Genomic DNA, 19,992 nt, shown 5'->3' with positions numbered 1-19,992 from the left:
TTCAATATGAACAATATACATGAATATAAGAAATATATGTAAGTACACGCATGGTCAGTTCATATCCGAAGGGTCCTAACCAACCACAAAACGGTCGTCTCAGCGGTCTGAAGTAAAACGTGATAAACAACATTTATAAACTGTACCAGCATAAGCAATCAAACAAACACAACATATCAATATGACCTATTGGGTTTGGAAGATGATGAGGTTTTGGATTTGGCAAAATCAACAAGATCCTTGAAAAGGGCATCTTCTGGCTTCTGTTGTTTGGTTGGGGTGGATGAATTCAGGGAGAGATTTTGAGTTTGTCCCACCAAGCTGTCATAAGAGGAACTGGATCCACTACTTGAATGAGATACACCTTGTTGCTCAAAAAACTGTTGTCTTTGATTATACTTTGAAGGTGGGGGCGGAATGATGCCAGGAGATTGAGCATCCCAGGGAGCTGCAGGCAGACACTCCGAAGATTTGTCCTCAGAAGATGGTTGTTCATCATACACAGGCTCGCTGCTAAAAATTGGTGATGAGGTAGTACTCACAGCATGAGGATGAGAGGAAGACAGAGATGGAATAGTTGACGAGGTTGGATTAGGGCTAGAATGAAGGGGAGCTGTAAATGAAGTGGGTTCTGAGTTTTCAGGAGATCCTTCTGTCTTGTATGTATCACCACTGAGATAGTCAACCATGCCGGTGCCAGAGTAGACCGGCTTCTTTGATGCTGGTGGTGGTGGAATGAGTGGGTTTATCCTCCCTGGTTCTGCCTTGTCATAGGCTGGTTTTTGATTCTGTGCCTGAGTATCACGTGATGACCTGAAATCATGGTATTCAAATTTAAATGTTTATGAAACTGAAGATAAAGAGAAAAAGACAAGGGGAATGGAGGACCTCTTTTCACGGGGAATAATGCATATATATCAACTATATAGGGTATCATATCAATTATCAAATGAAAATATGTCAAGCCTTTGATCCCCCCCAACTAAAAAAGATGAAGTAACTTTAACCAGGATTTAATGTTCGCAAGAACTTTTGGGGGTTCACCTATGGGCTAGTTGAGCAAAATCATCCTCTGATTCATCATCTTCGTGGTTTACATTTACAAGTGGTAGAACTGAAGTTTCTGCTTCTCTGGCACCAGAATCAGCAGTTCCTTTCACAATGTCATCATGTCGACAGAGTACTCGCTGAAGGCTGTCATTCAGTGCCAATCCCTGACCTAAAAGTTGCTCATCCCTGAAAGTGAAGTAACCATTACAGTCACTCTTTGTAATTGCACAAAGAGACTTGGTAACTAAAAGAAGAGAAACAAAAACTTACGTAGTATTGTTCACAAGAAGCATGACACGCTTTTGGTATGAACGGCACTGGTCAACAAGATCAACAATCACTTCCTCCTTCACACCCTGACATATTTTGCCCAGAATATTAAGAAACAAATGAAAAATGACAACTTGCCATGACAGTTTTGCACTGAGCTAAAAAGTTAATATAAGACAATCAAAAGCATTAAGTTTGAACTATATCTTTGTTCTGCACTTGCAAGGAATGTTTTCATGGACAGGACCCAATCATGTTCAAGATTCTAATGCCTCAAAAAATTCATGGTTAGCTACTCTTGAACCTCAGCTAAATACAATGTGTATTCAGAACTTCAACCTAAGCAAGAGTTAACAAATTATGACTTAAGATTAGAAAAGGGGAATGGATTAACAATCAGTGATTCATTCAAAGCTATGAATGTACCCTGACTGATTTTTCATTCTTCTAGATGATAAATTATGCTTGAATTTTGTACAATGGCTAGATAATAAGTAACTTGATCTTGGGCCCACTAAGTTTTGTAACTCTTGAATGATCTTGATATTGGAACTGGAAATTTGATATCCTGTGGCCAAAGATTAGCATGAAGGAAAAATAACTAGAAAACCTTGGAGTCTCACAAAAACATTTAGGAGTCTAACCTAAAAATGACACATTTCAGCAGTGCCAGGGTAGCGGGGGAATGCATACTTCTTTAGGTCTTAATCAGAAAATTACTAATTCTCACAACCTGCTTACTTCAATTTGCTAAATTGGATGGATTCCAGATCAAGAATTCCATAGTACCACACAACAACTAGCAGAATATGAAAAGATGGATACAGAAATACAGCAATTTCAAAGCTCAAACCAATACTTCATAAACAAGAAAAACAGAGGTTCCAGAATGAAGCTAGCAGAAAAGGAACGAGAAATAATAATAATAATACTAATATCACCTCACGGTCTTTAGGACTCAAGGCGCTAAGCATTTCCATCAATACATCAGCTAGTCCTTGAGCATTTTGAATCTCTAGCAAACTGCTTATAAGCAAATCAAGTTAGAGACAGATAAAACAAACCCTAACATTTTTTTCCCATGAAAAATGACTTGTTAAGATAAAGAAGAGAGGAGGGGGGGGGGAGGACTCCTAGAACAACCAAAAATAGAGCAAAGAGAGCAACAGTTCAGAAGAGCTTCAAAATTCTCCTAGTAACTATCTAAGAAAGGGTTCGCTAAATAAATTAACACCACCAGCATATCTTAACCTATAAGGGAATCACTACTCCCAAGTCCTAAATGCATCAGGCCAATGTGAGGGATGCATCCCTAAGGTTGCCCAAAGAGGAACATATATACCATTATAGTTCAACCCATGAACCAAAAAAATCACATGCCTTAAGAATTAAGATGGTAAACCTTTTTGTGGTTAGATCCTATTTTGCATTGATTGTATAAAGCTTTGTTCCAAAATATCATTCTACGATTAGACGTACGTGTTCAAAGGGAGAATCTCATAATTATGGAGGAAATGACACATTGGCACTATAGTCAATCAAATATACTACAAAAGTATGCTTGTACAAAATTATGAGCAATTCCATCTTTTCAGACTTTAAACCACAAGTATGCTCCATATTTAAATGGGCAGAGAAACTTAAAAACAGAAATAAGAAATTCAAGAATAGGCATATAATTGTAAACGATGCTCGATAAAATCCAATAGACATGATTAACTTCTTTGTATTTATGGCAGATAGGTATGTTAACAAGTAACCTCTAAGTCATCTGTTACAATTTATAATAAACACATCATAATCATTAAAATAGAATTATACACGACAAAATTACAAGCAAATGTATAAGAGGCAGAGATGGTCCAATGTTCCGATGGAACAATTTCAGAAAGGGATAACAAGGTAAATAAAATTTATAACTTTCACCATGGTATAGAAGTCATTGACAGCATAACTGCTGGCCACACAGCATCATTAACATGTGAGTGTGTGGCATAGGGTAGCTATGAACAAATTTTCAAATAACCTATCAACTTGTTATTTTTTATCATCTTTTCCAAGCATGAAGTTTCATTGCAATTGAAATTGACCAGATTTCTACCAATGGCGACCTACCTTGCAATATACATCCAAGTTATAGAAAGCAGGGAACTTATCCAAAAATGCATAAATTCAAAATTAAGAAACCAAAAATTTACATTATTCATTATTATGATAAATACCCTGCTAATTTCCTTACAAAATTTAAAATATATAACAACATCATTAACTAACCCCATGCCACACAATAAAAACAAGGATCAGAATATTAAGAATGTGATAAAAGTTCAAAGAGCACCTAAGGTCAGATGCATCTGACTGAAGAGAAGCCTGAATAGTAGCATCATCATATTCTGCAGCAGAATGAATAATTGGCTGAGTTTGAGCGGGAGTGAAGAATGGTACACTATTCTCATCTCGTGGTGGAAATTCAACTCCAGCAGACTGTTAATTATCAAAACATTACATTAGCTCTAAGTCAAAAAGCAACAACTTAATGAAATATTAGTTTAGAACAATGAGTTGATATGTTATCGGTGTGCCTAATGATATGTTAGATTTGAACATTAATTTTTTATATATTATTAATCAGGCTTAATTGCACTTTTTGTCAACCATCTTTCACATTTTCATGAATTTTGCCAACCAACTTTTGAAATTTTGCACATTTTGCCACTTGACTCTTTTTTTGCACATTTTGACACCCAACTTGCAAATCCGCACATTATGCCACCCAATTTTCAAAATTTTGCACATGTATGTCCCCTATATTATAATTAGGCATTTTGTTTTGAAATTGGGTGACAAAATGCGCGAAATTTAGAAAGTTCGGTGGTAGAATGTGCAAAAAAAAAGTTGGGTGACAAAATGTGCAAATTTCATAGTTTGGGGCAAATTTTGCAGAAACATGAAAGATGAGTGGAAAGAAAGTGCAATTAAGCCTATTAATTATCAGCATACAGGTGTTCGAGAGAGTGGGATTTCCAAGATTGGATACTGAAGAGTCAACAATGCAAGCACACAGTTGGGTGCAGCTCATGTAACAATATAACACATTAACCAAGTTAATAAAAATACCAGAAAAAACAATGATGACCTCAATCAGACTCTAGTAGGAAAGCATTTCACATTTCTCACAGTACAAATGTACAGCAACAGAAATGTTCATGCATAACGTTTAACAGTAAAATTATTGCTTGCAAAGCATAAATTAATCTCAGAAAGTAATATCTAGATGCACAAGCTCACCTTCAATTCATTATATGCTGCATAGTATTGAGGATAAACTCCAGTTGGCCCCCCAAAAGCTTCTTGCCATGTATCAATTAAAATCAGTATCTTTTCCCTCACATTTAAATCCGGCTGTACAATTACATTAAAAGAAAGCAGCAATGGATAAGAAAGTCTTCCATTTCCAAAATACAGTTACAGAAGGAAGATTAAAAATGAAATATAGAGTGTCAAAACAAATAAATACCTTCTTCTTCACTATCTTAACCATTTCATGTAAGATATCCCGCTCAATGATCTGCTGAAATACACTTTCACCACAATTCTTACTAAGAGTCTCCAATACCTAGATCAAATACAAAGAACCCATGTCAGGTAATCATTGCTTTTTGTAACCACCTGCACAAATCTATGGATAATTTTCTTTTTTAAAGTATTGTACACCTAATCTCTTTTTATCATGGAAAAATAAAAACTTATGAGTTATGACCATGAGGACTTTTGCATAACATACCTTTAAAAATGTAAAAATATAGTAATAAGTAATAACTGATAACACATATTTAATACACTATATCAAAGTACGTTAAATACTCAACAATTATTGAAAAGTAAAAGAAAAAAAATACTGACAAAAAGAGCCAGAAGCTGTATTTTTGGATTTTTACTGGCCAAACGCTTCTTGAGTATCTTCAAAGCATCCTTTGCTTGCCTGCAAATTGAATTAGTTATAACACAGAATATCAGGAACAATATAATTAAGGAATACCCATGAGAAATCAACATAAGGATGAATTGAATCAATTACATACTTGAGATCCAAAACTAAAATACAAGATCAAATGCAAAAGCAGCTTAATTTCACTTCTGGTCCTCCTGTTTTCATCAAATTTTGGTTTTAGCGCACCCCCCCCCCCCCCCCTCCCTAGTTTTGAATGAAACAACATAATGTCCACAATATTCAAATTGATACAATTGAATTCCTCATCTATTGTTGACATGGATTTATCTATATTCAAGTGCACTTTTTCACTGTGACATATGTAGCATGATATTATGTCAGCAAAATAGTATCACATCAATAGCAAAATGATAAAAGGTAACTAAATTGCATCAATTTGAATACTAGGGGGGCAATATTGTTTATTCCAATATAAAATAAACAGGCCAAAATCAACACTGGAGAAATTACTGTTAGGTACCAAAAGTGTCATTAAGCCATTAAATACAACTAAATTAACTGATTCTCAGAATTAAGACATCCTGCAATTGTCTTCTATGTGATAAGAACTTATAGTTTCCAACTTAACAATTCTGAGACGGCCTGCAATTGTCTTCTATATGATAAGAACTTAATAGTTTCCAACTTAACAATCCTTCAAAAATTAAAACCTATACTTTTCTTGGTTCAGTTATATTTGTGATACATTATTAGTGGTCCCACTTTCCCCCTTTTCAAGAATTTCAATGAAACCGAACAATTGGAAGTTGCTTTATGAGAAAGAAATGGGCTAGCAGCAGTTAAGATAGCCATTTTATTCACAAATAGTTCAGTCCATAACATAAAAACAGCAAGTCAAAACTTCAGAAAACAATAATGATATACTGATGTCAAGATGCACAATAAATGTTGACTCTGTCAAATACAATAGGCCAGGCAGTTTTCTTGTTCACACTATATAGACAACACAGAACCCTTTCTAGCACAGAAAGAGTGCAAGATAAAACTTACCCTCCCGCCTTTTACCAACATATAAGAGAGTAAAAGAAGTACCAAATCAGTCTTTATTTTCTAAAACAAAAAACATCAAATTAATTAACATCTTCGGGGTGCAAGATTACCAATGAATAAACTGAACCACAATACAAGCATTTTTGGTATAAAACCAGCAAACTAAGATTCCAGTTTAGTTCAGTTTGATTGGAAAAATAAATTTACTAATCATACAGCAGACCACTGACTCTCCAAGCAAAGCACAGGTAGAGATTTCAGCAGTGATCGGTGATAAAGAGAAACAAAGAAAGAGACGAGGACAATACCCAGGGTCCATATTAATGATATCACACAACTCTATGTTGATTGCCCAGTCAGGACCAATGAGCATGTCACTAGTTGCTCTCTCAGCACAAGCAGCTGCGTTGTTAGCCATCTCTCTCCACCTCCACTGAATCAAGTCCCTCTACTTTCAACCTTTCTGCAAACCCAAATACAATGTAACAACATCAATAAAATACCTGTCAAAATTGTAGAGTGCATCGTACCAAATATCAACAGCACTTATCCGATCAGTAATCTAGGATTCAAAAAATCCACGTTCATTCCGTCAATTCAATAGGTGGTTAATAAAAACAAAAACAGACTCAGAAAGAAAGAATGCAACATAATGAGCATCAAAACTGAATAATTGACAGAAGAGAGGCTCAATTGACTAGCTGATCGAAATCCAGAAATGTCAAATAAACCCTATGGGGAAGTAAAACACTGAATCGTGCATAAGGAGGAAAAAAGCAAATCATAATCACGCCAAATCAAAGAACTAAGTTGGAAACATGAGGCAGGAGAAGAGAAATCGAAAGAAATAGATTAAGGATTTATGTTGCAGAGATCGAATGAACCTAAAACCCCACACACATAGTGAAGTGTTGACAAAGAGAAAAAACCCAGTCATAGATTACGTATAGAGAGGTTGAAGAAACGTTACCTGCGTGTGTGTGTGTGACAAATCAGAATCAGAATAGAAGAAGAGTTGAGAAGGAGAAAGTGAAGAAATGAATTTGGGATTCCAACACAAAAACAATACTTATTCCACCGCCCGCTCCTCTTTTCGTCTATCAATTTATTATTTCTTTTGTTATTTTCAATGTCGACAGCTTTATATATGTCCTGATTATCAACAGGACAATTATTTATTAAAGGTTAAATTAGTATTTTTACTCTTAATTTATTATTTAGATTTAATTTGATATTTATTTTGTGATGATTTTTAATTAATAAATTATATTATCATTTCTTATCCTTTAGACGAAGAACTAAATTCAATTATTTTAAAAAATTAGAGGATTAATTTAAAATAATTATAGGAATAAATTAAACTTAAATAATAAATTAATTTAACCTTTATTAAATAAATTTTTATTAAAAATTATGAAAATGTATAATATTTTTCTCAAAAATAAGTTCGAACTCTCACTTTTTTCTTTAAAACAAATCTTGGACACCGAGACATCATTTCTTCCTTCAAACTTTTCTCTTATACAAATAAATTGATTTATGCTGACACATCTTATATCCTATTTAGCATAAAAAAATTATTTTTAATCATTTAATTAACACTTTTTTATTTTTAATATAAATAATTTTTGTTGAAAGGGATTTTATTTGAGGGGAAGACATCCATAATATAGTACAATTATTTTTTTAATCAAATCTATAAATTACTTATTAACATTTCAGTATCCCAATTAAAAAATAAGTATGTGTTTGATTTAACTTGCTCTAAAATAACAATTATTTGTTTTTAATTTCTTAAAACTTTTTTAAAAAGTAACAATTTCTCTTAATTTAAGCGTTATTAAACACACTAAAGGTATAAAAATATTAAAAGATGTTTATTAGTATATCCAATTATAAAAAAAATTAACATTGGTATTTCATATGTGATTATTATTTTTTAACTTGTGTCCTCAAAATATCAATTATATGTGCCATAATTGAATTGATAATATTTTCATTGGAGTGACGTCTAACCAAACAATTTTACGATAAAATTAAGAAAAGTAGAACGCTTACAAGGGTAGGCAAAATAAAATTGTTTCTGCTTTATCCTTATTCATTCATTAAATAAAAATATGAAGTGAAGCTAATTGTTTATAGTATTTGGTGAGGTTTCCTAGTTTGACTTTGATGGAAGATGGAAGTCATAAGCGCGTTTTTCTTTCTTTTCTTTGTCTCTGTTCGATTGGATTGGCTTGAAAATCACGGGGTGCCATTGGAATTTGGAAGCTAAATGAGAATTATACTTGTGGGGATCACTAATCAACCTTCTGGTCAAATGTTTCTTTTTAACGCACCTAAGAACTTCCAGGTGAAAAACAATAAACAAATATTAATGGATATTTCATATTATTGGATTAAAAACTATAATTTTATTAAACAAAAATAATTATATTTTTATTGATATTCTTTCGTTTTAAAATTTTGTAACAAATATTTTTATAATACACTGTACATTTATGAAGCTTGTACGTTATTAATATAGTTAATAAAAATAATAACTAATAATTATTCAATAAAATAGTAGACTTTTCTTCTCGAATGCTATTCCACGAATTCATTCACACTCTGGTGAGTTTGGTCAAATCGAATGTACTGTTTGTTTTTGTTTTTTTAAAGAAATTTATCCTTTTTTTTCCTTATTCGTTAAGTACTGTAATTTATGTAGGATATGTTTTGTTTGAGAAAAATTGGAACCTGAGGTAATTTTGTAGGTTATTTCATAGTTTTAAAAATCTGGATAGGTCATTGTTTTGAATTAAGAAATTAAAAGACACACTCATGGGGGATGAACTAAAAAATAGCATTTTTAAATTTTTGAAGATTAAAAAAAGATAAATCTAAATTTAAGGGATTGAAAAATATGATATATATATATATATATATATATATATATATATATATATATATATATATATATATATATATATATATTATCAAATAGAAAGGTCATAAGAAAAATGAAGAGAAAGGATGGGACAAAGAATTTATGAAAAATAAATAATGGACGTTACTTTTTCTTATTAAAATTTATTTATTATAATCATGACCACATAAGTTACAAGCAAGAATTCATCACATAAGTTGAAAGCCACGGCATCTGACACAAAAAATGTAATTATATAAGAAAATATGTTTAAAACATAACTAATTTAATTATAAACAGTAATTACATATATAATCTTGAAAAGGAGGATATTGGTGTGAAAGAATGAATATCAATATTGACCTAAATGGATTTGGTCAAGTTACAACTAGTGATTGATAAAATTATGATGCAAATATGTTTAATTTTTTTATAAATTACAGAATTTTGTTTTGAGTTTTTAATAAAAAAAAATATTTGTTTTGAGATGTCTCTTATATATTAAAGCTTTTGCTCCAAGTCTTCATTATTAAGTGAAAATGTAATATTGTGGTAATTATTAATAATGTTGGAAAAATTAGTTTATAAGATAATACATCATCACTTAACTAATAACAGATAATCAAAATAAAAAATTTAATATATTAAAGCCTCACAATAACAAAAAAATTATTTAAAATCCATAAAGAAAATTAAATTATTTATATAAGAAACCTTAAACATATTTGATATTTGATGGTGTAATTATTGACAACTTGTTCTCTTGTTCTCGAGGATGATTGACATCTACACCCTCAAGCTAAGCTAACAGGGAAGAATACCACCCAATCCAACCACACCAACAACGTCTCAACAGATTAACGGTTGCATGAAACTGTTGGCACGTGCGTAGCTGTAAGGAGTGCATGTACGTGCTCGTATTTTGGCTTGTTAGATACTAGTATCAATTAGTCACCTATGCGGCTGAATAATCTAAGAGATGGTTTTCTTAATTCTTACACTCACCAGCATTAACAGTGTAAACATTTACGATCATACATGAGGAGTGAGGACATATTTCTCATTTTCCCACTGGCTAATTCATTTCTCTTTGAATATGAGTTTGAAATTTTATTATAAAATAAACAAAACAGTTTGTTTGTTCCACGTATATGTACTAGATATATTACATGAATGGAGAAAAGTGGGACACGTGCATACCGTTCTAGAAAAAACATTCTAGCAAAACAGCATTGTTGATAAATAATTAACTACGTTTTAATTTATTTATGAGGTGATGCATAAGTAAAACCACTTTGAAATTTTTATAGGTTGAAGATAGTCATTCAGATTGTGTTACAGGACCAACCTCAATTTGGGGTGATAATGGAGCGGAATCAACATCAAAGGTCAATCACTTATGGAGATAATCTCCAACAAACACATGAAAATGAGACCAAATTAAAAAATAAACGAATTTTGGCAGACAAGGACATTTGAAGGCCCAAGGTGGCCACTATGTTGTTTACACTATGCACATTTTACATGGACAGATTTAGATAACCCAGGTCAATGAAATTTGAATCATGCATCTCCCATTTTGAATGAACAAATTAAAACATCCCACCCTCTTTCTTCTATCTTCTTCCTCTACCACTACACCAAGAGAGTTGTGGGTTGTTGAAGGTGAAAAGGGACGGGGAAGTAAGGAGGAGAAGGGGTTCGAATAGCCCAATTTTGAGGTTGCTGAACTATGCAATGGGAGAGAGGGAGGAAGGTTCACGCGGTTGAAGTTGCTAAATGTTATTTTAGAATATGATATTCTTCTCCAATATAATTTTTGGTATTCCAAAACACCTATTTTAGAATAGGTTTCTAGAGTATTATGGTATTCTGAAATAACTATTTTTTAGAATATTTATCTTATTCAAGAATAGTTATTTTGAAATATGGAAATCATACTCTAAAATAATTATTCAAGAATAGGATAATTATTTTAAAAACCTACTTCTAAAATACCTATTCCGAAATATCAAAAACTATATTATAAAATAACTGTGTGGAATAGAGGTGCCTAATAAAGGAATATTTTTATCCGCCATAATTTTTTGGGAAGTGCAGAAAGCGAAATGGGAGATGGATATAAATGCCTAATTTAGGCGTTAGTAAACGCAAATAGATGGCCCAAAATGACCCATACCTTTAGTTTCTATACTTGATTTTTTTTTATAATATTTAAAAACGTTATATTCTAAAAACTTGCAAAGGAGTCCCTTTTTTTATTTCTGTTACCAAATATTAAATACATAATAAAGACATGACGATATATTTATAAACATTTAAAAATTATCGTTTGAAAAAAATTAAGCATTATCTTAAGGCTTGTTCAGTTTTAAATTATTCTTATTTTTATCTCACTAATAATTACAAAAATAACATTTTTTTTATTTCTTTTAAATATTTATACAGTGAATGGTAGCATAACATGTAAGCTTTTTATTATCTATTTTATTTTATTTTTATGCATTTTGCTTATATAGTGCAACTTTTACGAAATTTCTAAATAGCGTAAGTGGTAATATGAAAATGCGGCTCAACAAATTGGATTCCTACTTATGAAATATAATAATTTTTTTGTAGTATTTAAATAAATCTTATATAATGAATACCAATTATTTTTCTTATGTTATTTTTGCAAAGAAGCATATGAAAAATGTAACCAATTTATTTTCAATATATTATGTATTTTCAAGTAAATTGTAGCATTGCGGTAAATAAAATCTGTGCAATTTTTTAAAAATAAAATACAATTAATGTGATACTTTATAATTAAAAATAAGATTCACTTGATTTATTTTACATAAGAAGATCCACTTGGTTCTTGACTTGTACATTTGTTTCCTGAAAAATTATGGAGCCAAGTAGCCTATGTTAATAGAAATCTAGAAGATCCATCTTCCAACATCAATACATCATTCTGTGAATAATGTGAAATCGGCGCTAGTTGATCATAAATATTCCACATTATCCACATTAAAATAAAATTTTTGTGTAATTATTTTCATTCAAGAAAATAATTTGAGTTGATAGTTATACTTTTTCTCGTTCATGAATAATTAACTGTAAATGCTCATTTAGTACTTAAATTTTTTGTTCAAGTACCATCAGATAACATGTTAATTCATGCTCATAGATCACTCGGAAATCTATAACTTGAAGTAACAACTGCTTCAACTGTGGGATCCAAGCCATCATAAAAAGTTTCCAAATATTCATCTGACTATCTGAGGGTATAGATAAAAAATTGAAACTTGGTAAACCTTCTTTTGGCATGCTTGTATATGCCTTATCATGTATGAAAATTAGAAAAACTTAATTACATGAAGCACAGTGACATTTATACAGATTTCATCCTCACAATACATTTCTTCGAGATTCCTAGTTGAATGTGCCTTCATCATTCATAAAAAGTTACATGGTACTACTGGGTTGTAATCAAATGACTCGCGGTAAAACTTGTGAGGAGTTTATGAAGATAAAGCTTCTAAGGATCATGAACATGTGTAGTTCTCAGAGCACTGTGTTGTTTCATCAGAAGGATATCTTACTTTTTTGTGTTCGATTTTTGGGTCTGCGAATGAAAGGCCAGCAACGCCTACCACTGTTCTCACGCCTGCATCACATCCAAAAATTAATTAGTAACTGATAGATGACAAACACCATATTAGTATATATTACACATCCACTGAATGTTAAGTGTGATTGGTACTTGGTAGGTCAAGTTTTTCTATCTATGTTACTGTTCACAAACAATGTAGTTACTAGTATTACTCAATTTGTTATGCAATTTCCATTATTGAAAGTATATACAGTTGGTTGCTTCACCATAATTCCTTGCTTAATCAGATTAGTATTGGGGAAAAATAATTGCAATTGGCTAATAAACAAGGCCTAGTTGTTGCTCCTTTTACTTTCGTTGTCTTACAACTCTAAGACTGTGTCACGGGTTGACAGTGGCACTACGAGGATACGATGTTAAAGCAAGTTCAATCAACCCGACAACTTGTGTCCGTTGTCTATTTGTTGAACTTCCTTCTTTGACTTCTTCAGTTATCAACGTATTGAGCAAAATGCAACAATCAAGACACCATGATATTGAAGTTAAGAAAAAAACAGACACCATGATATTTTTTCAAGGCTCAAACACATATTTCCTAAGAAATAGTTAAATTTGAAGGATAAACAACTAAATTTTCTGGTCTGAGTTGTTACAAGAACAAAACAACCAATGGAAAAATCCACAGACAAAGTTCAATTTGCAATTGCAGCAAAAATCTATAGCTGTGAATAGCTTTTATTTTCTTCAATCTTCCACAAATTAAAATTTTCAATGTGGACAAAAAGATGCAGTTTCTTGTATGCTGTTATCACTATTCTGCAGTTTCCATTAAACGTCAAGATAGATTATGTAAAACTCGAGTTCTGATTAGAGAATTGCATCAAAAGCACCTCTAAAGAACTTTGTATAAATTTTTTCCTTAGATTTTAGTTCATCTACTTTGCAATTAATAGCTATCTGATCATCACTCAAACCAGTTCACCCAAATAAATTCAGCAAATTTAGGAAGAGCACCCAGTTAATTACTGGATTTCTGTCCACCATTTCATTTCAACACATATAAAGAAAAGAAAAAAGAAAGCAAAAAAAAAAACATTGCATTTCTGATTTAAACTGGTTTGAATGAAGTCAGAACATACCTGCTGTTACTCCTGCTACTGCTGCTATTGCTACTACTGCTACCAGAACTCTTCCCACTGTCACTATTGATACTCGATTCACCACTATCACTCTCTTTACACGCTAAAGGACTCTTCTTCCACCACTCCTTATCAACAACACCACCCTTTGCTGATCCATCAGAAGGTTTAGGGGTAACTCTCGAACTACAACTATTCCCCAAGGGCTCATTTTTCTTCTTTATCTTCTTCTTCTTGTCCTTAGATCCAAAAGGAAAAGGAAGCCCCATTTTGAGGTAGAACCCTCCACGATCAATGTTCCCGTTCCTCTTCACCTGTGCCATATTTTTGTTATTATTATTATTATCAACCTTTCTACTACCACCATTTTTTTCTCTCTTGTTGTACACGCTGCTCAAGTTTCTCTCTTCCACCGCGTTTTTTTCATGTCTAGTAGCATCAACAACCATGTGGTGCTCAACGAGGTCCTTCAAGGAGAGCTCGTAGTTGGACTCGGGCATGTTCTTCACCATTTCCATGAGCTCCCTCTGCCCTCTCACTATGGCTTGCGTCCTCGACGTTGGCGAGAGGCTTCGGTGGTTGTTTTTTCGGCGTGGGGGGCTCGTGGTCCTCATGGGAGGTGAACAAATCCCGGAATCATCTACCTCTGCCTCCTCCAAAGCCGGTTTCGAAGGCCACAAACCGGAGTTCGTAACATCCCATGTGTGGGGTTTGTGTCGTGTTGCGTCGTACAATTCGAAAGAATTGGTGGGGTGGTGTGTTCTCGGATCAAGCATGGCGATGGTTCTTTGTTCTCTGTTTCAAAACAGAGGAGGGTGCTATGTTCTCTGTTTTGTTTTTTTGGAGAAAAAGATGAATAAATATGTTTGAGAACAGAGGAAGGTGCAGGGTTATGTGATGTGTTGAAGGACGTAAGAGTTTGGCTCAAACGATCAATTTCTTGGTGAGGAAGATTTTAAATGAAAGAGAGAATTAAGAGCGTTCCAAAAGTCAAGGGATTCTAGATGGGGGAAGATATATTGTAGATTTGTACGCAGTTCCTTTCACATTTCTCTCTTTTCTATATTTTTTTTTAGAAGCAAAATATCCTAGAAATTGAAAGCCATAGATTAACTTTCGAGATATAGATATCATGGATGTGGGTTTTTTTGTTTTCTCAACAAAGTTTTTGCTATATGTAGGATTAAAGTATAGAACTTCCTGTTTTTTTTTTCTCTCTTTATTTTCGTGGAACCAAAATTTTGGCATGTTCCCATCCTAATCCTTTTCTTTTCAACTTCCGGTTGCTAACAATTTTCTATCTTAAATCTAACGTGCACTGCATCCTCTCAGATCATGTTTCTGTTGCAGATACAATTTTAAGAAAAATATTCTCATATCATGTTTTTAGGGTGTGGTTATTAAACTTTGAACAATGTTTTTTAGGAGATAAAAAAAAGATGATTTTCTTTTAAAGATTTTACGATACACCACAGCAGTTGTTGAATCCATTTGTTTTCATAAAAAAATTGTTTTTGAAAAATTTAAATATGTTTGTTCAAATTTATAAAATGAAAATTTTAAAAAAATTCTGTTATACTAAATTTATTTTTGAATAAATTTTAAAAGAGACTAAAATTATAACTTACTTTCAAATGAATTTTTTTTTACATTTTTAACCAAACAAAAAATCAACTTTAATATACTTCTACCCAATAAATTGTAAATTGGAGAGTAAGAGTTTCACAACTAGCTAAAAAAAATTGTCAACCACAAAGTACTTTCTTAACGTATATTTATTAGTATATTTGATATTTTTTAAGTGTCTACCTTTCTATTTATTATCTTTTATCTCTATATTAAAATTAAATTTTACTAATGTTTTTTAAAAATCATCAATAATTTAAAATTTTATATCATAATTTAAATTATTTATTGTAATTATAAAATATAATTTACATATAAAAATATTTAGATGTTATAAATTTTAATTATAATATAATTTATATATTTAAAATATTTATTTATTATAGATATACTCTATTATAAATCTGAATCTTCTTATTGAATAAGAGGGTTTTTATGAGTCGTTTTTTTTTTAAGTCTTTACGAGGCATCTTCGACAAAAGCATTTTTAGGATGCTTTCTTAAATGAGAAAGTTTTTAGTAGTTATTATAACTCTCACTAAGCCAGTCTTATTCAAATTGAACATTAATTTTTTTTAAAAAAAATTATTCTCTTCAAATACACTTCTTAATTTTAATTACATTTTTATATGTTCTTTTTTATATATTCTTAAAATTAGCTTTTCATGTAAAAAAAATACCTTTTCAAAAACTTAAATAAACGTCTCCCTAATAAATCTAATGTTATCCCATCAGGTGAGCTTACCTAACTTCATACCAGAATTCTACAAGAAGATTTACCATTTAGGAAGTGGAACTAGCAGATATTCCATAACACATCCCTCATTTGAAATGAACCTGACAATTGTCTCACCACATATGACTTATTTATCACCTCGTTTTCTATAAACCACATTTACTACTACTAGATTGGAAAGTTATTCATTTATCAATAGTAACCACGTCTATTTTCTTTTTTTTTTTTTTAAAAAAAAGATAGAGTACACGAAATGAAGTTCAGTTTTTTTACCTAGGTGAGGTCTAAGAGTATAAAAGTCAAACAACTAATTAAGAATTTCCCAACTTAAAGTCTTGAACCATTGACAATGAAAGATATATTACACATAAATTGAATCAAATCAATCATTTAAAAAGGAAACGATTAAAAAACCTATTAGATTCAAAGGCACTGCCCTCATTATGTATGGACTTCATTTCAATACCCCTCCGCCTCCTATGGGTGTGACTGTGACCTTTTCATGTCTGCCCCTCTTTTTTTATCACAAGCTTCTTAATGTCCATTTTGTTTTATATAAGGACCCGGAACTTGGAATTATTTATTTCTTCATTATAAGTATTCAATGACACAGAATATCTAAAACGGCTTCAGAGACCCACATAAGGTGCAGCACTAATTAAAATGTGGAGTGAATTAGTTAGCTATCATGAATCATCATAGTCATCTTAATTTATCTTTCTTTTCAATGCATCGACAGTTAATCGTAGTTACCTTCCGCGTTACGAATCTCTGTTCAAGGATCATTATCTGCTTATCATTTTAATTGTTAACAAATTAATATTGAATGTTTCCCAAGCAACGTGGTAGTAGCACATACAATCATGGACGTGTAGCTACAGAGAGATGGGTAGTTGGTATATGTAAAAATCAGCTCTTATAGAGTGAGTGTTAATCAAACTCCCCAACACGTATCATTGCTTTGACAAAGGAAATATGTACCCACAATTTAAGGTTCTTATAGCTTTTAACACATCATATATTCATATATTGTGTACTTATTAAAATTTGGAGTTTATCCCAGATCAGGATGAACGAAGTTAATGTGAGCTTCAAAGATAATAGCTTATGTGAAGGCTGAAGTGAAGGAATGATATATATCTCAAAGTATCACGTAATCATCTGACAAGTGTATTTTGTGAATCTTGTAAACCACAAATGTTGGTTGGATGAGGCTTATTTGGTCTTAGTCAAGTTTTAGGTTTTAATTAAGACTTCCAGTTTTTATTAGAATAATGGTTCTTAAAACGTCACCCACTAAGCCACAGCCCCCACGAAGAGGTAATTGGATAAGTTTTATCAATGAAAAAACAGTTATACTGTTATTTTCCATAAAAGTCAAATCCATACAATTTCTATTCCAAAATAGATCATAACTATCAAATAATGAAACATCAAAGATTAATAAATAATAAGGATATCTGATTGTAAATATAATCGTTTATAAACTTTAAAATAATAACAATATATTGTAACAGGAAAAGACCATTAAAAAGGGAAAAACAATACTTGAAAAAATTGTCTAAAAAATGAGAAAATATATAATATAATTACCTTCACATGAAGACTATAAAAATGAAATAATATATTGTCTAAAAGAAGAAATAAATACAATTATTTTCAAAATAACTATGTAAAAAAATAAAATAAAATATTAAAAACTAGAAAAAAAAGATGGGCAATGCTTAAATAATAATATTATATTTGCAACTAAATCCCCAAATAAAAATAATTAACATAATATTAAAATATTATAAATAAATAAAATCAGAGAGAAGCCTCGTCCTTAAAAACATGTCACATTAAATATGGAGTGTACCATACAACAAATTAACATTACGTACGTATTAGTTAGTTTTCTATGCTGGAAACCGATTATATGTAGACGCACATGCTGCTGTGTGACAGATAGAGAAGACTGAAGAATTGAAGCAGATAGAAGGTCATCTCATTCATCAATTATTGGGACTTTAGGAGTTTTCTTTTTTTATCTTCGTTGTGCACCACTGCTTCATTTTAACGTTGCTAAATAAATTGTGGCCAGTAGCCCTTGTCTGTTTCTGCGTATCAGTTTTCATTACTCTACCTGAAAGCGAAAGATATATATCATATTTAACTCCTTTGCTTTAATGGCGTTGAGATTTTGTTGAAAATAATCATATTCATTATTTCATTTACCTCTCATTGCTCCAACGAAAGAATCCTAAATATTGATCCTATGATCATTATCACAAAATCTTTGGACCCTACTGCTCCACTACAATATAATATCGAACAAGTCCTCAATGATCACTTAAACTTTCCTTTCTTTTTCTTCCTTTTCTCATTATTTTAAAGAAAAACAAACCTTAAATAACTGCTTAAATATTTTTAAAAAAAGTTTTTATATAAAAAAAAAAGTTTTCAATGTAAAACACGGTTGCATAACTTCTAAAATAATAATAATAATTTTTTTTTCATAAATCAAAATCAAGTTATCCATGGAAAAATTAAACGAGAGATTTTTTTAAAAAATAGAATAATAAAAATTAATTATACAAAAAAATTAATTCATTTGTTTTTTATTTTATTTCTTTATAAACATTTGTTGAGCATTTATCCAAGAAGACACGTACTACGTACTATTTATAACAAGTACTTGAAGAAAAATGAGTACTTATAACTATTATTATTTGCAGCAGCAGCATTTGGCCCTCCCTTGCAATTTGCAATCACCATGCTGCTATTGGGTTTACAAGCAAAACTCATTTTATTGGAAAAGAGGTTAAAGAACCACCACGCACCAACTCCAAGCCGTAGTTGTGATTATGATGATGGTGATGGTTGCTGCGAGTACCTTCTGGTTGCTGCTAATTAACGTGAAATCATACTAATTTGTGTGACTTGAACAACAAGCCCAATTCATCAAATGTATTTTTTGTTTATATCTTGAGTTTCTTTCGACAATTATAAACTTTTATTTGGCATCCTTTTGGTGCAAAAATTGAGTTTCTATGATGAGACCAAGGTAGTGTTTTTTTGTGGTAATTCTCTCTTTTTATTATACTTTTCGTTGACGTGGTTTGGGGGAAAAAGAGAGGAGAAAACCAAATCGACATTGATCAAGTTGGATGTGAAAATACTATAATTTTAATCAAATCAAAATAAAATATATATATATATATATATATATATATATATTAACTTTATAAATATGAAATGATGATGATATTTTGTGAATGATATACAATAGTGATGAAGCTCACTCATTTTCTTTGAAGGAATCAAATATAAAAATTAAATTAAATTATATTTGTAATTAATATATTAAATTTAACCAACAAAAAGTTATAATAATTTATCACATATCAAAAAAATTAAAATTATATAAATGAAACAAAAAATATAAGATATTCATTATAGTAAACCCATTAGGTTGGCTTAGTCGAGAGGAGTTGAATATGCCTAAATACAGGAGAAATTAAGTTTGATCTTAATTATTGTCATTGCAAAACAAAAAAAAGGTCATTATAGCAATCTCAATGATTTATAAAATATTTATTATATTTAGATATCATATTTAAAGTTTTAAAAACTAAATAATTAATGATAAACTTAAGTTTGATCTTATATTACTCTATCTTT

At 31.2% G+C, this 19,992-nt stretch overlaps 2 protein-coding genes across 4 annotated transcripts; both read right to left on the bottom strand.

The window, feature by feature from the left end:
- On the bottom strand, nt 1-7,441 carry LOC100792343 (TOM1-like protein 4). Of its 3 annotated transcripts, none has more exons than XM_003523367.5 (10): nt 7,293-7,441; nt 6,631-6,785; nt 5,224-5,302; nt 4,838-4,936; nt 4,609-4,722; nt 3,659-3,804; nt 2,262-2,343; nt 1,321-1,406; nt 1,045-1,236; nt 1-813 (listed from the first exon to the last, which is right to left on the bottom strand). In XM_003523367.5, exons 2-10 carry the CDS (start codon nt 6,738-6,740, stop codon nt 177-179), a joined length of 1,545 nt encoding a protein of 514 aa, XP_003523415.1. In that variant the 5' UTR covers nt 6,741-6,785; nt 7,293-7,441; the 3' UTR covers nt 1-176. The 3 variants fall into 3 exon arrangements, with proteins under 3 accessions (XP_003523415.1, XP_040870997.1, XP_040870998.1); XM_041015063.1 differs by having other exon boundaries at nt 7,396-7,432; XM_041015064.1 differs by lacking the exon at nt 7,293-7,441 and adding an exon at nt 7,207-7,225.
- Nucleotides 7,442-12,563: 5,122 nt separating this feature from the next.
- On the bottom strand, nt 12,564-14,893 carry LOC100791820 (uncharacterized). Its single transcript, NM_001317424.1, is given in 2 exon segments — nt 12,564-12,882; nt 13,968-14,893. Coding segments are annotated over 2 exon segments (858 nt in total). The 5' UTR covers nt 14,744-14,893; the 3' UTR covers nt 12,564-12,800.
- Between the last annotated feature and the right edge of the window lie 5,099 nt (nt 14,894-19,992).

Source organism: Glycine max, chromosome 4 (assembly GCF_000004515.6).
Source record: "Glycine max cultivar Williams 82 chromosome 4, Glycine_max_v4.0, whole genome shotgun sequence".
Lineage (NCBI taxonomy): Eukaryota > Viridiplantae > Streptophyta > Magnoliopsida > Fabales > Fabaceae > Glycine > Glycine max.
Note: the sequence above shows the minus strand (reverse complement) of the source record. Positions and strands in the feature narration are given on the sequence as shown.

What these genes read in the sequence shown, in the direction of transcription:
- LOC100792343 (XM_003523367.5), bottom strand. Translation starts at nt 6,740, where the DNA reads ATGGCTAACAACGCAGCTGCTTGTGCTGAGAGAGCAACTAGTGACATG. An exon ending in TACAGCTTCTGGCTCTTTTT is followed by an intron (nt 4,937 to 5,223) that starts GTCAGTATTTTT and finishes TATTTGATCTAG; the next exon opens with GTATTGGAGACTCTTAGTAA. An exon ending in TTAAGATAGTGAAGAAGAAG is followed by an intron (nt 4,723 to 4,837) that starts GTATTTATTTGT and finishes GTAATTGTACAG; the next exon opens with CCGGATTTAAATGTGAGGGA.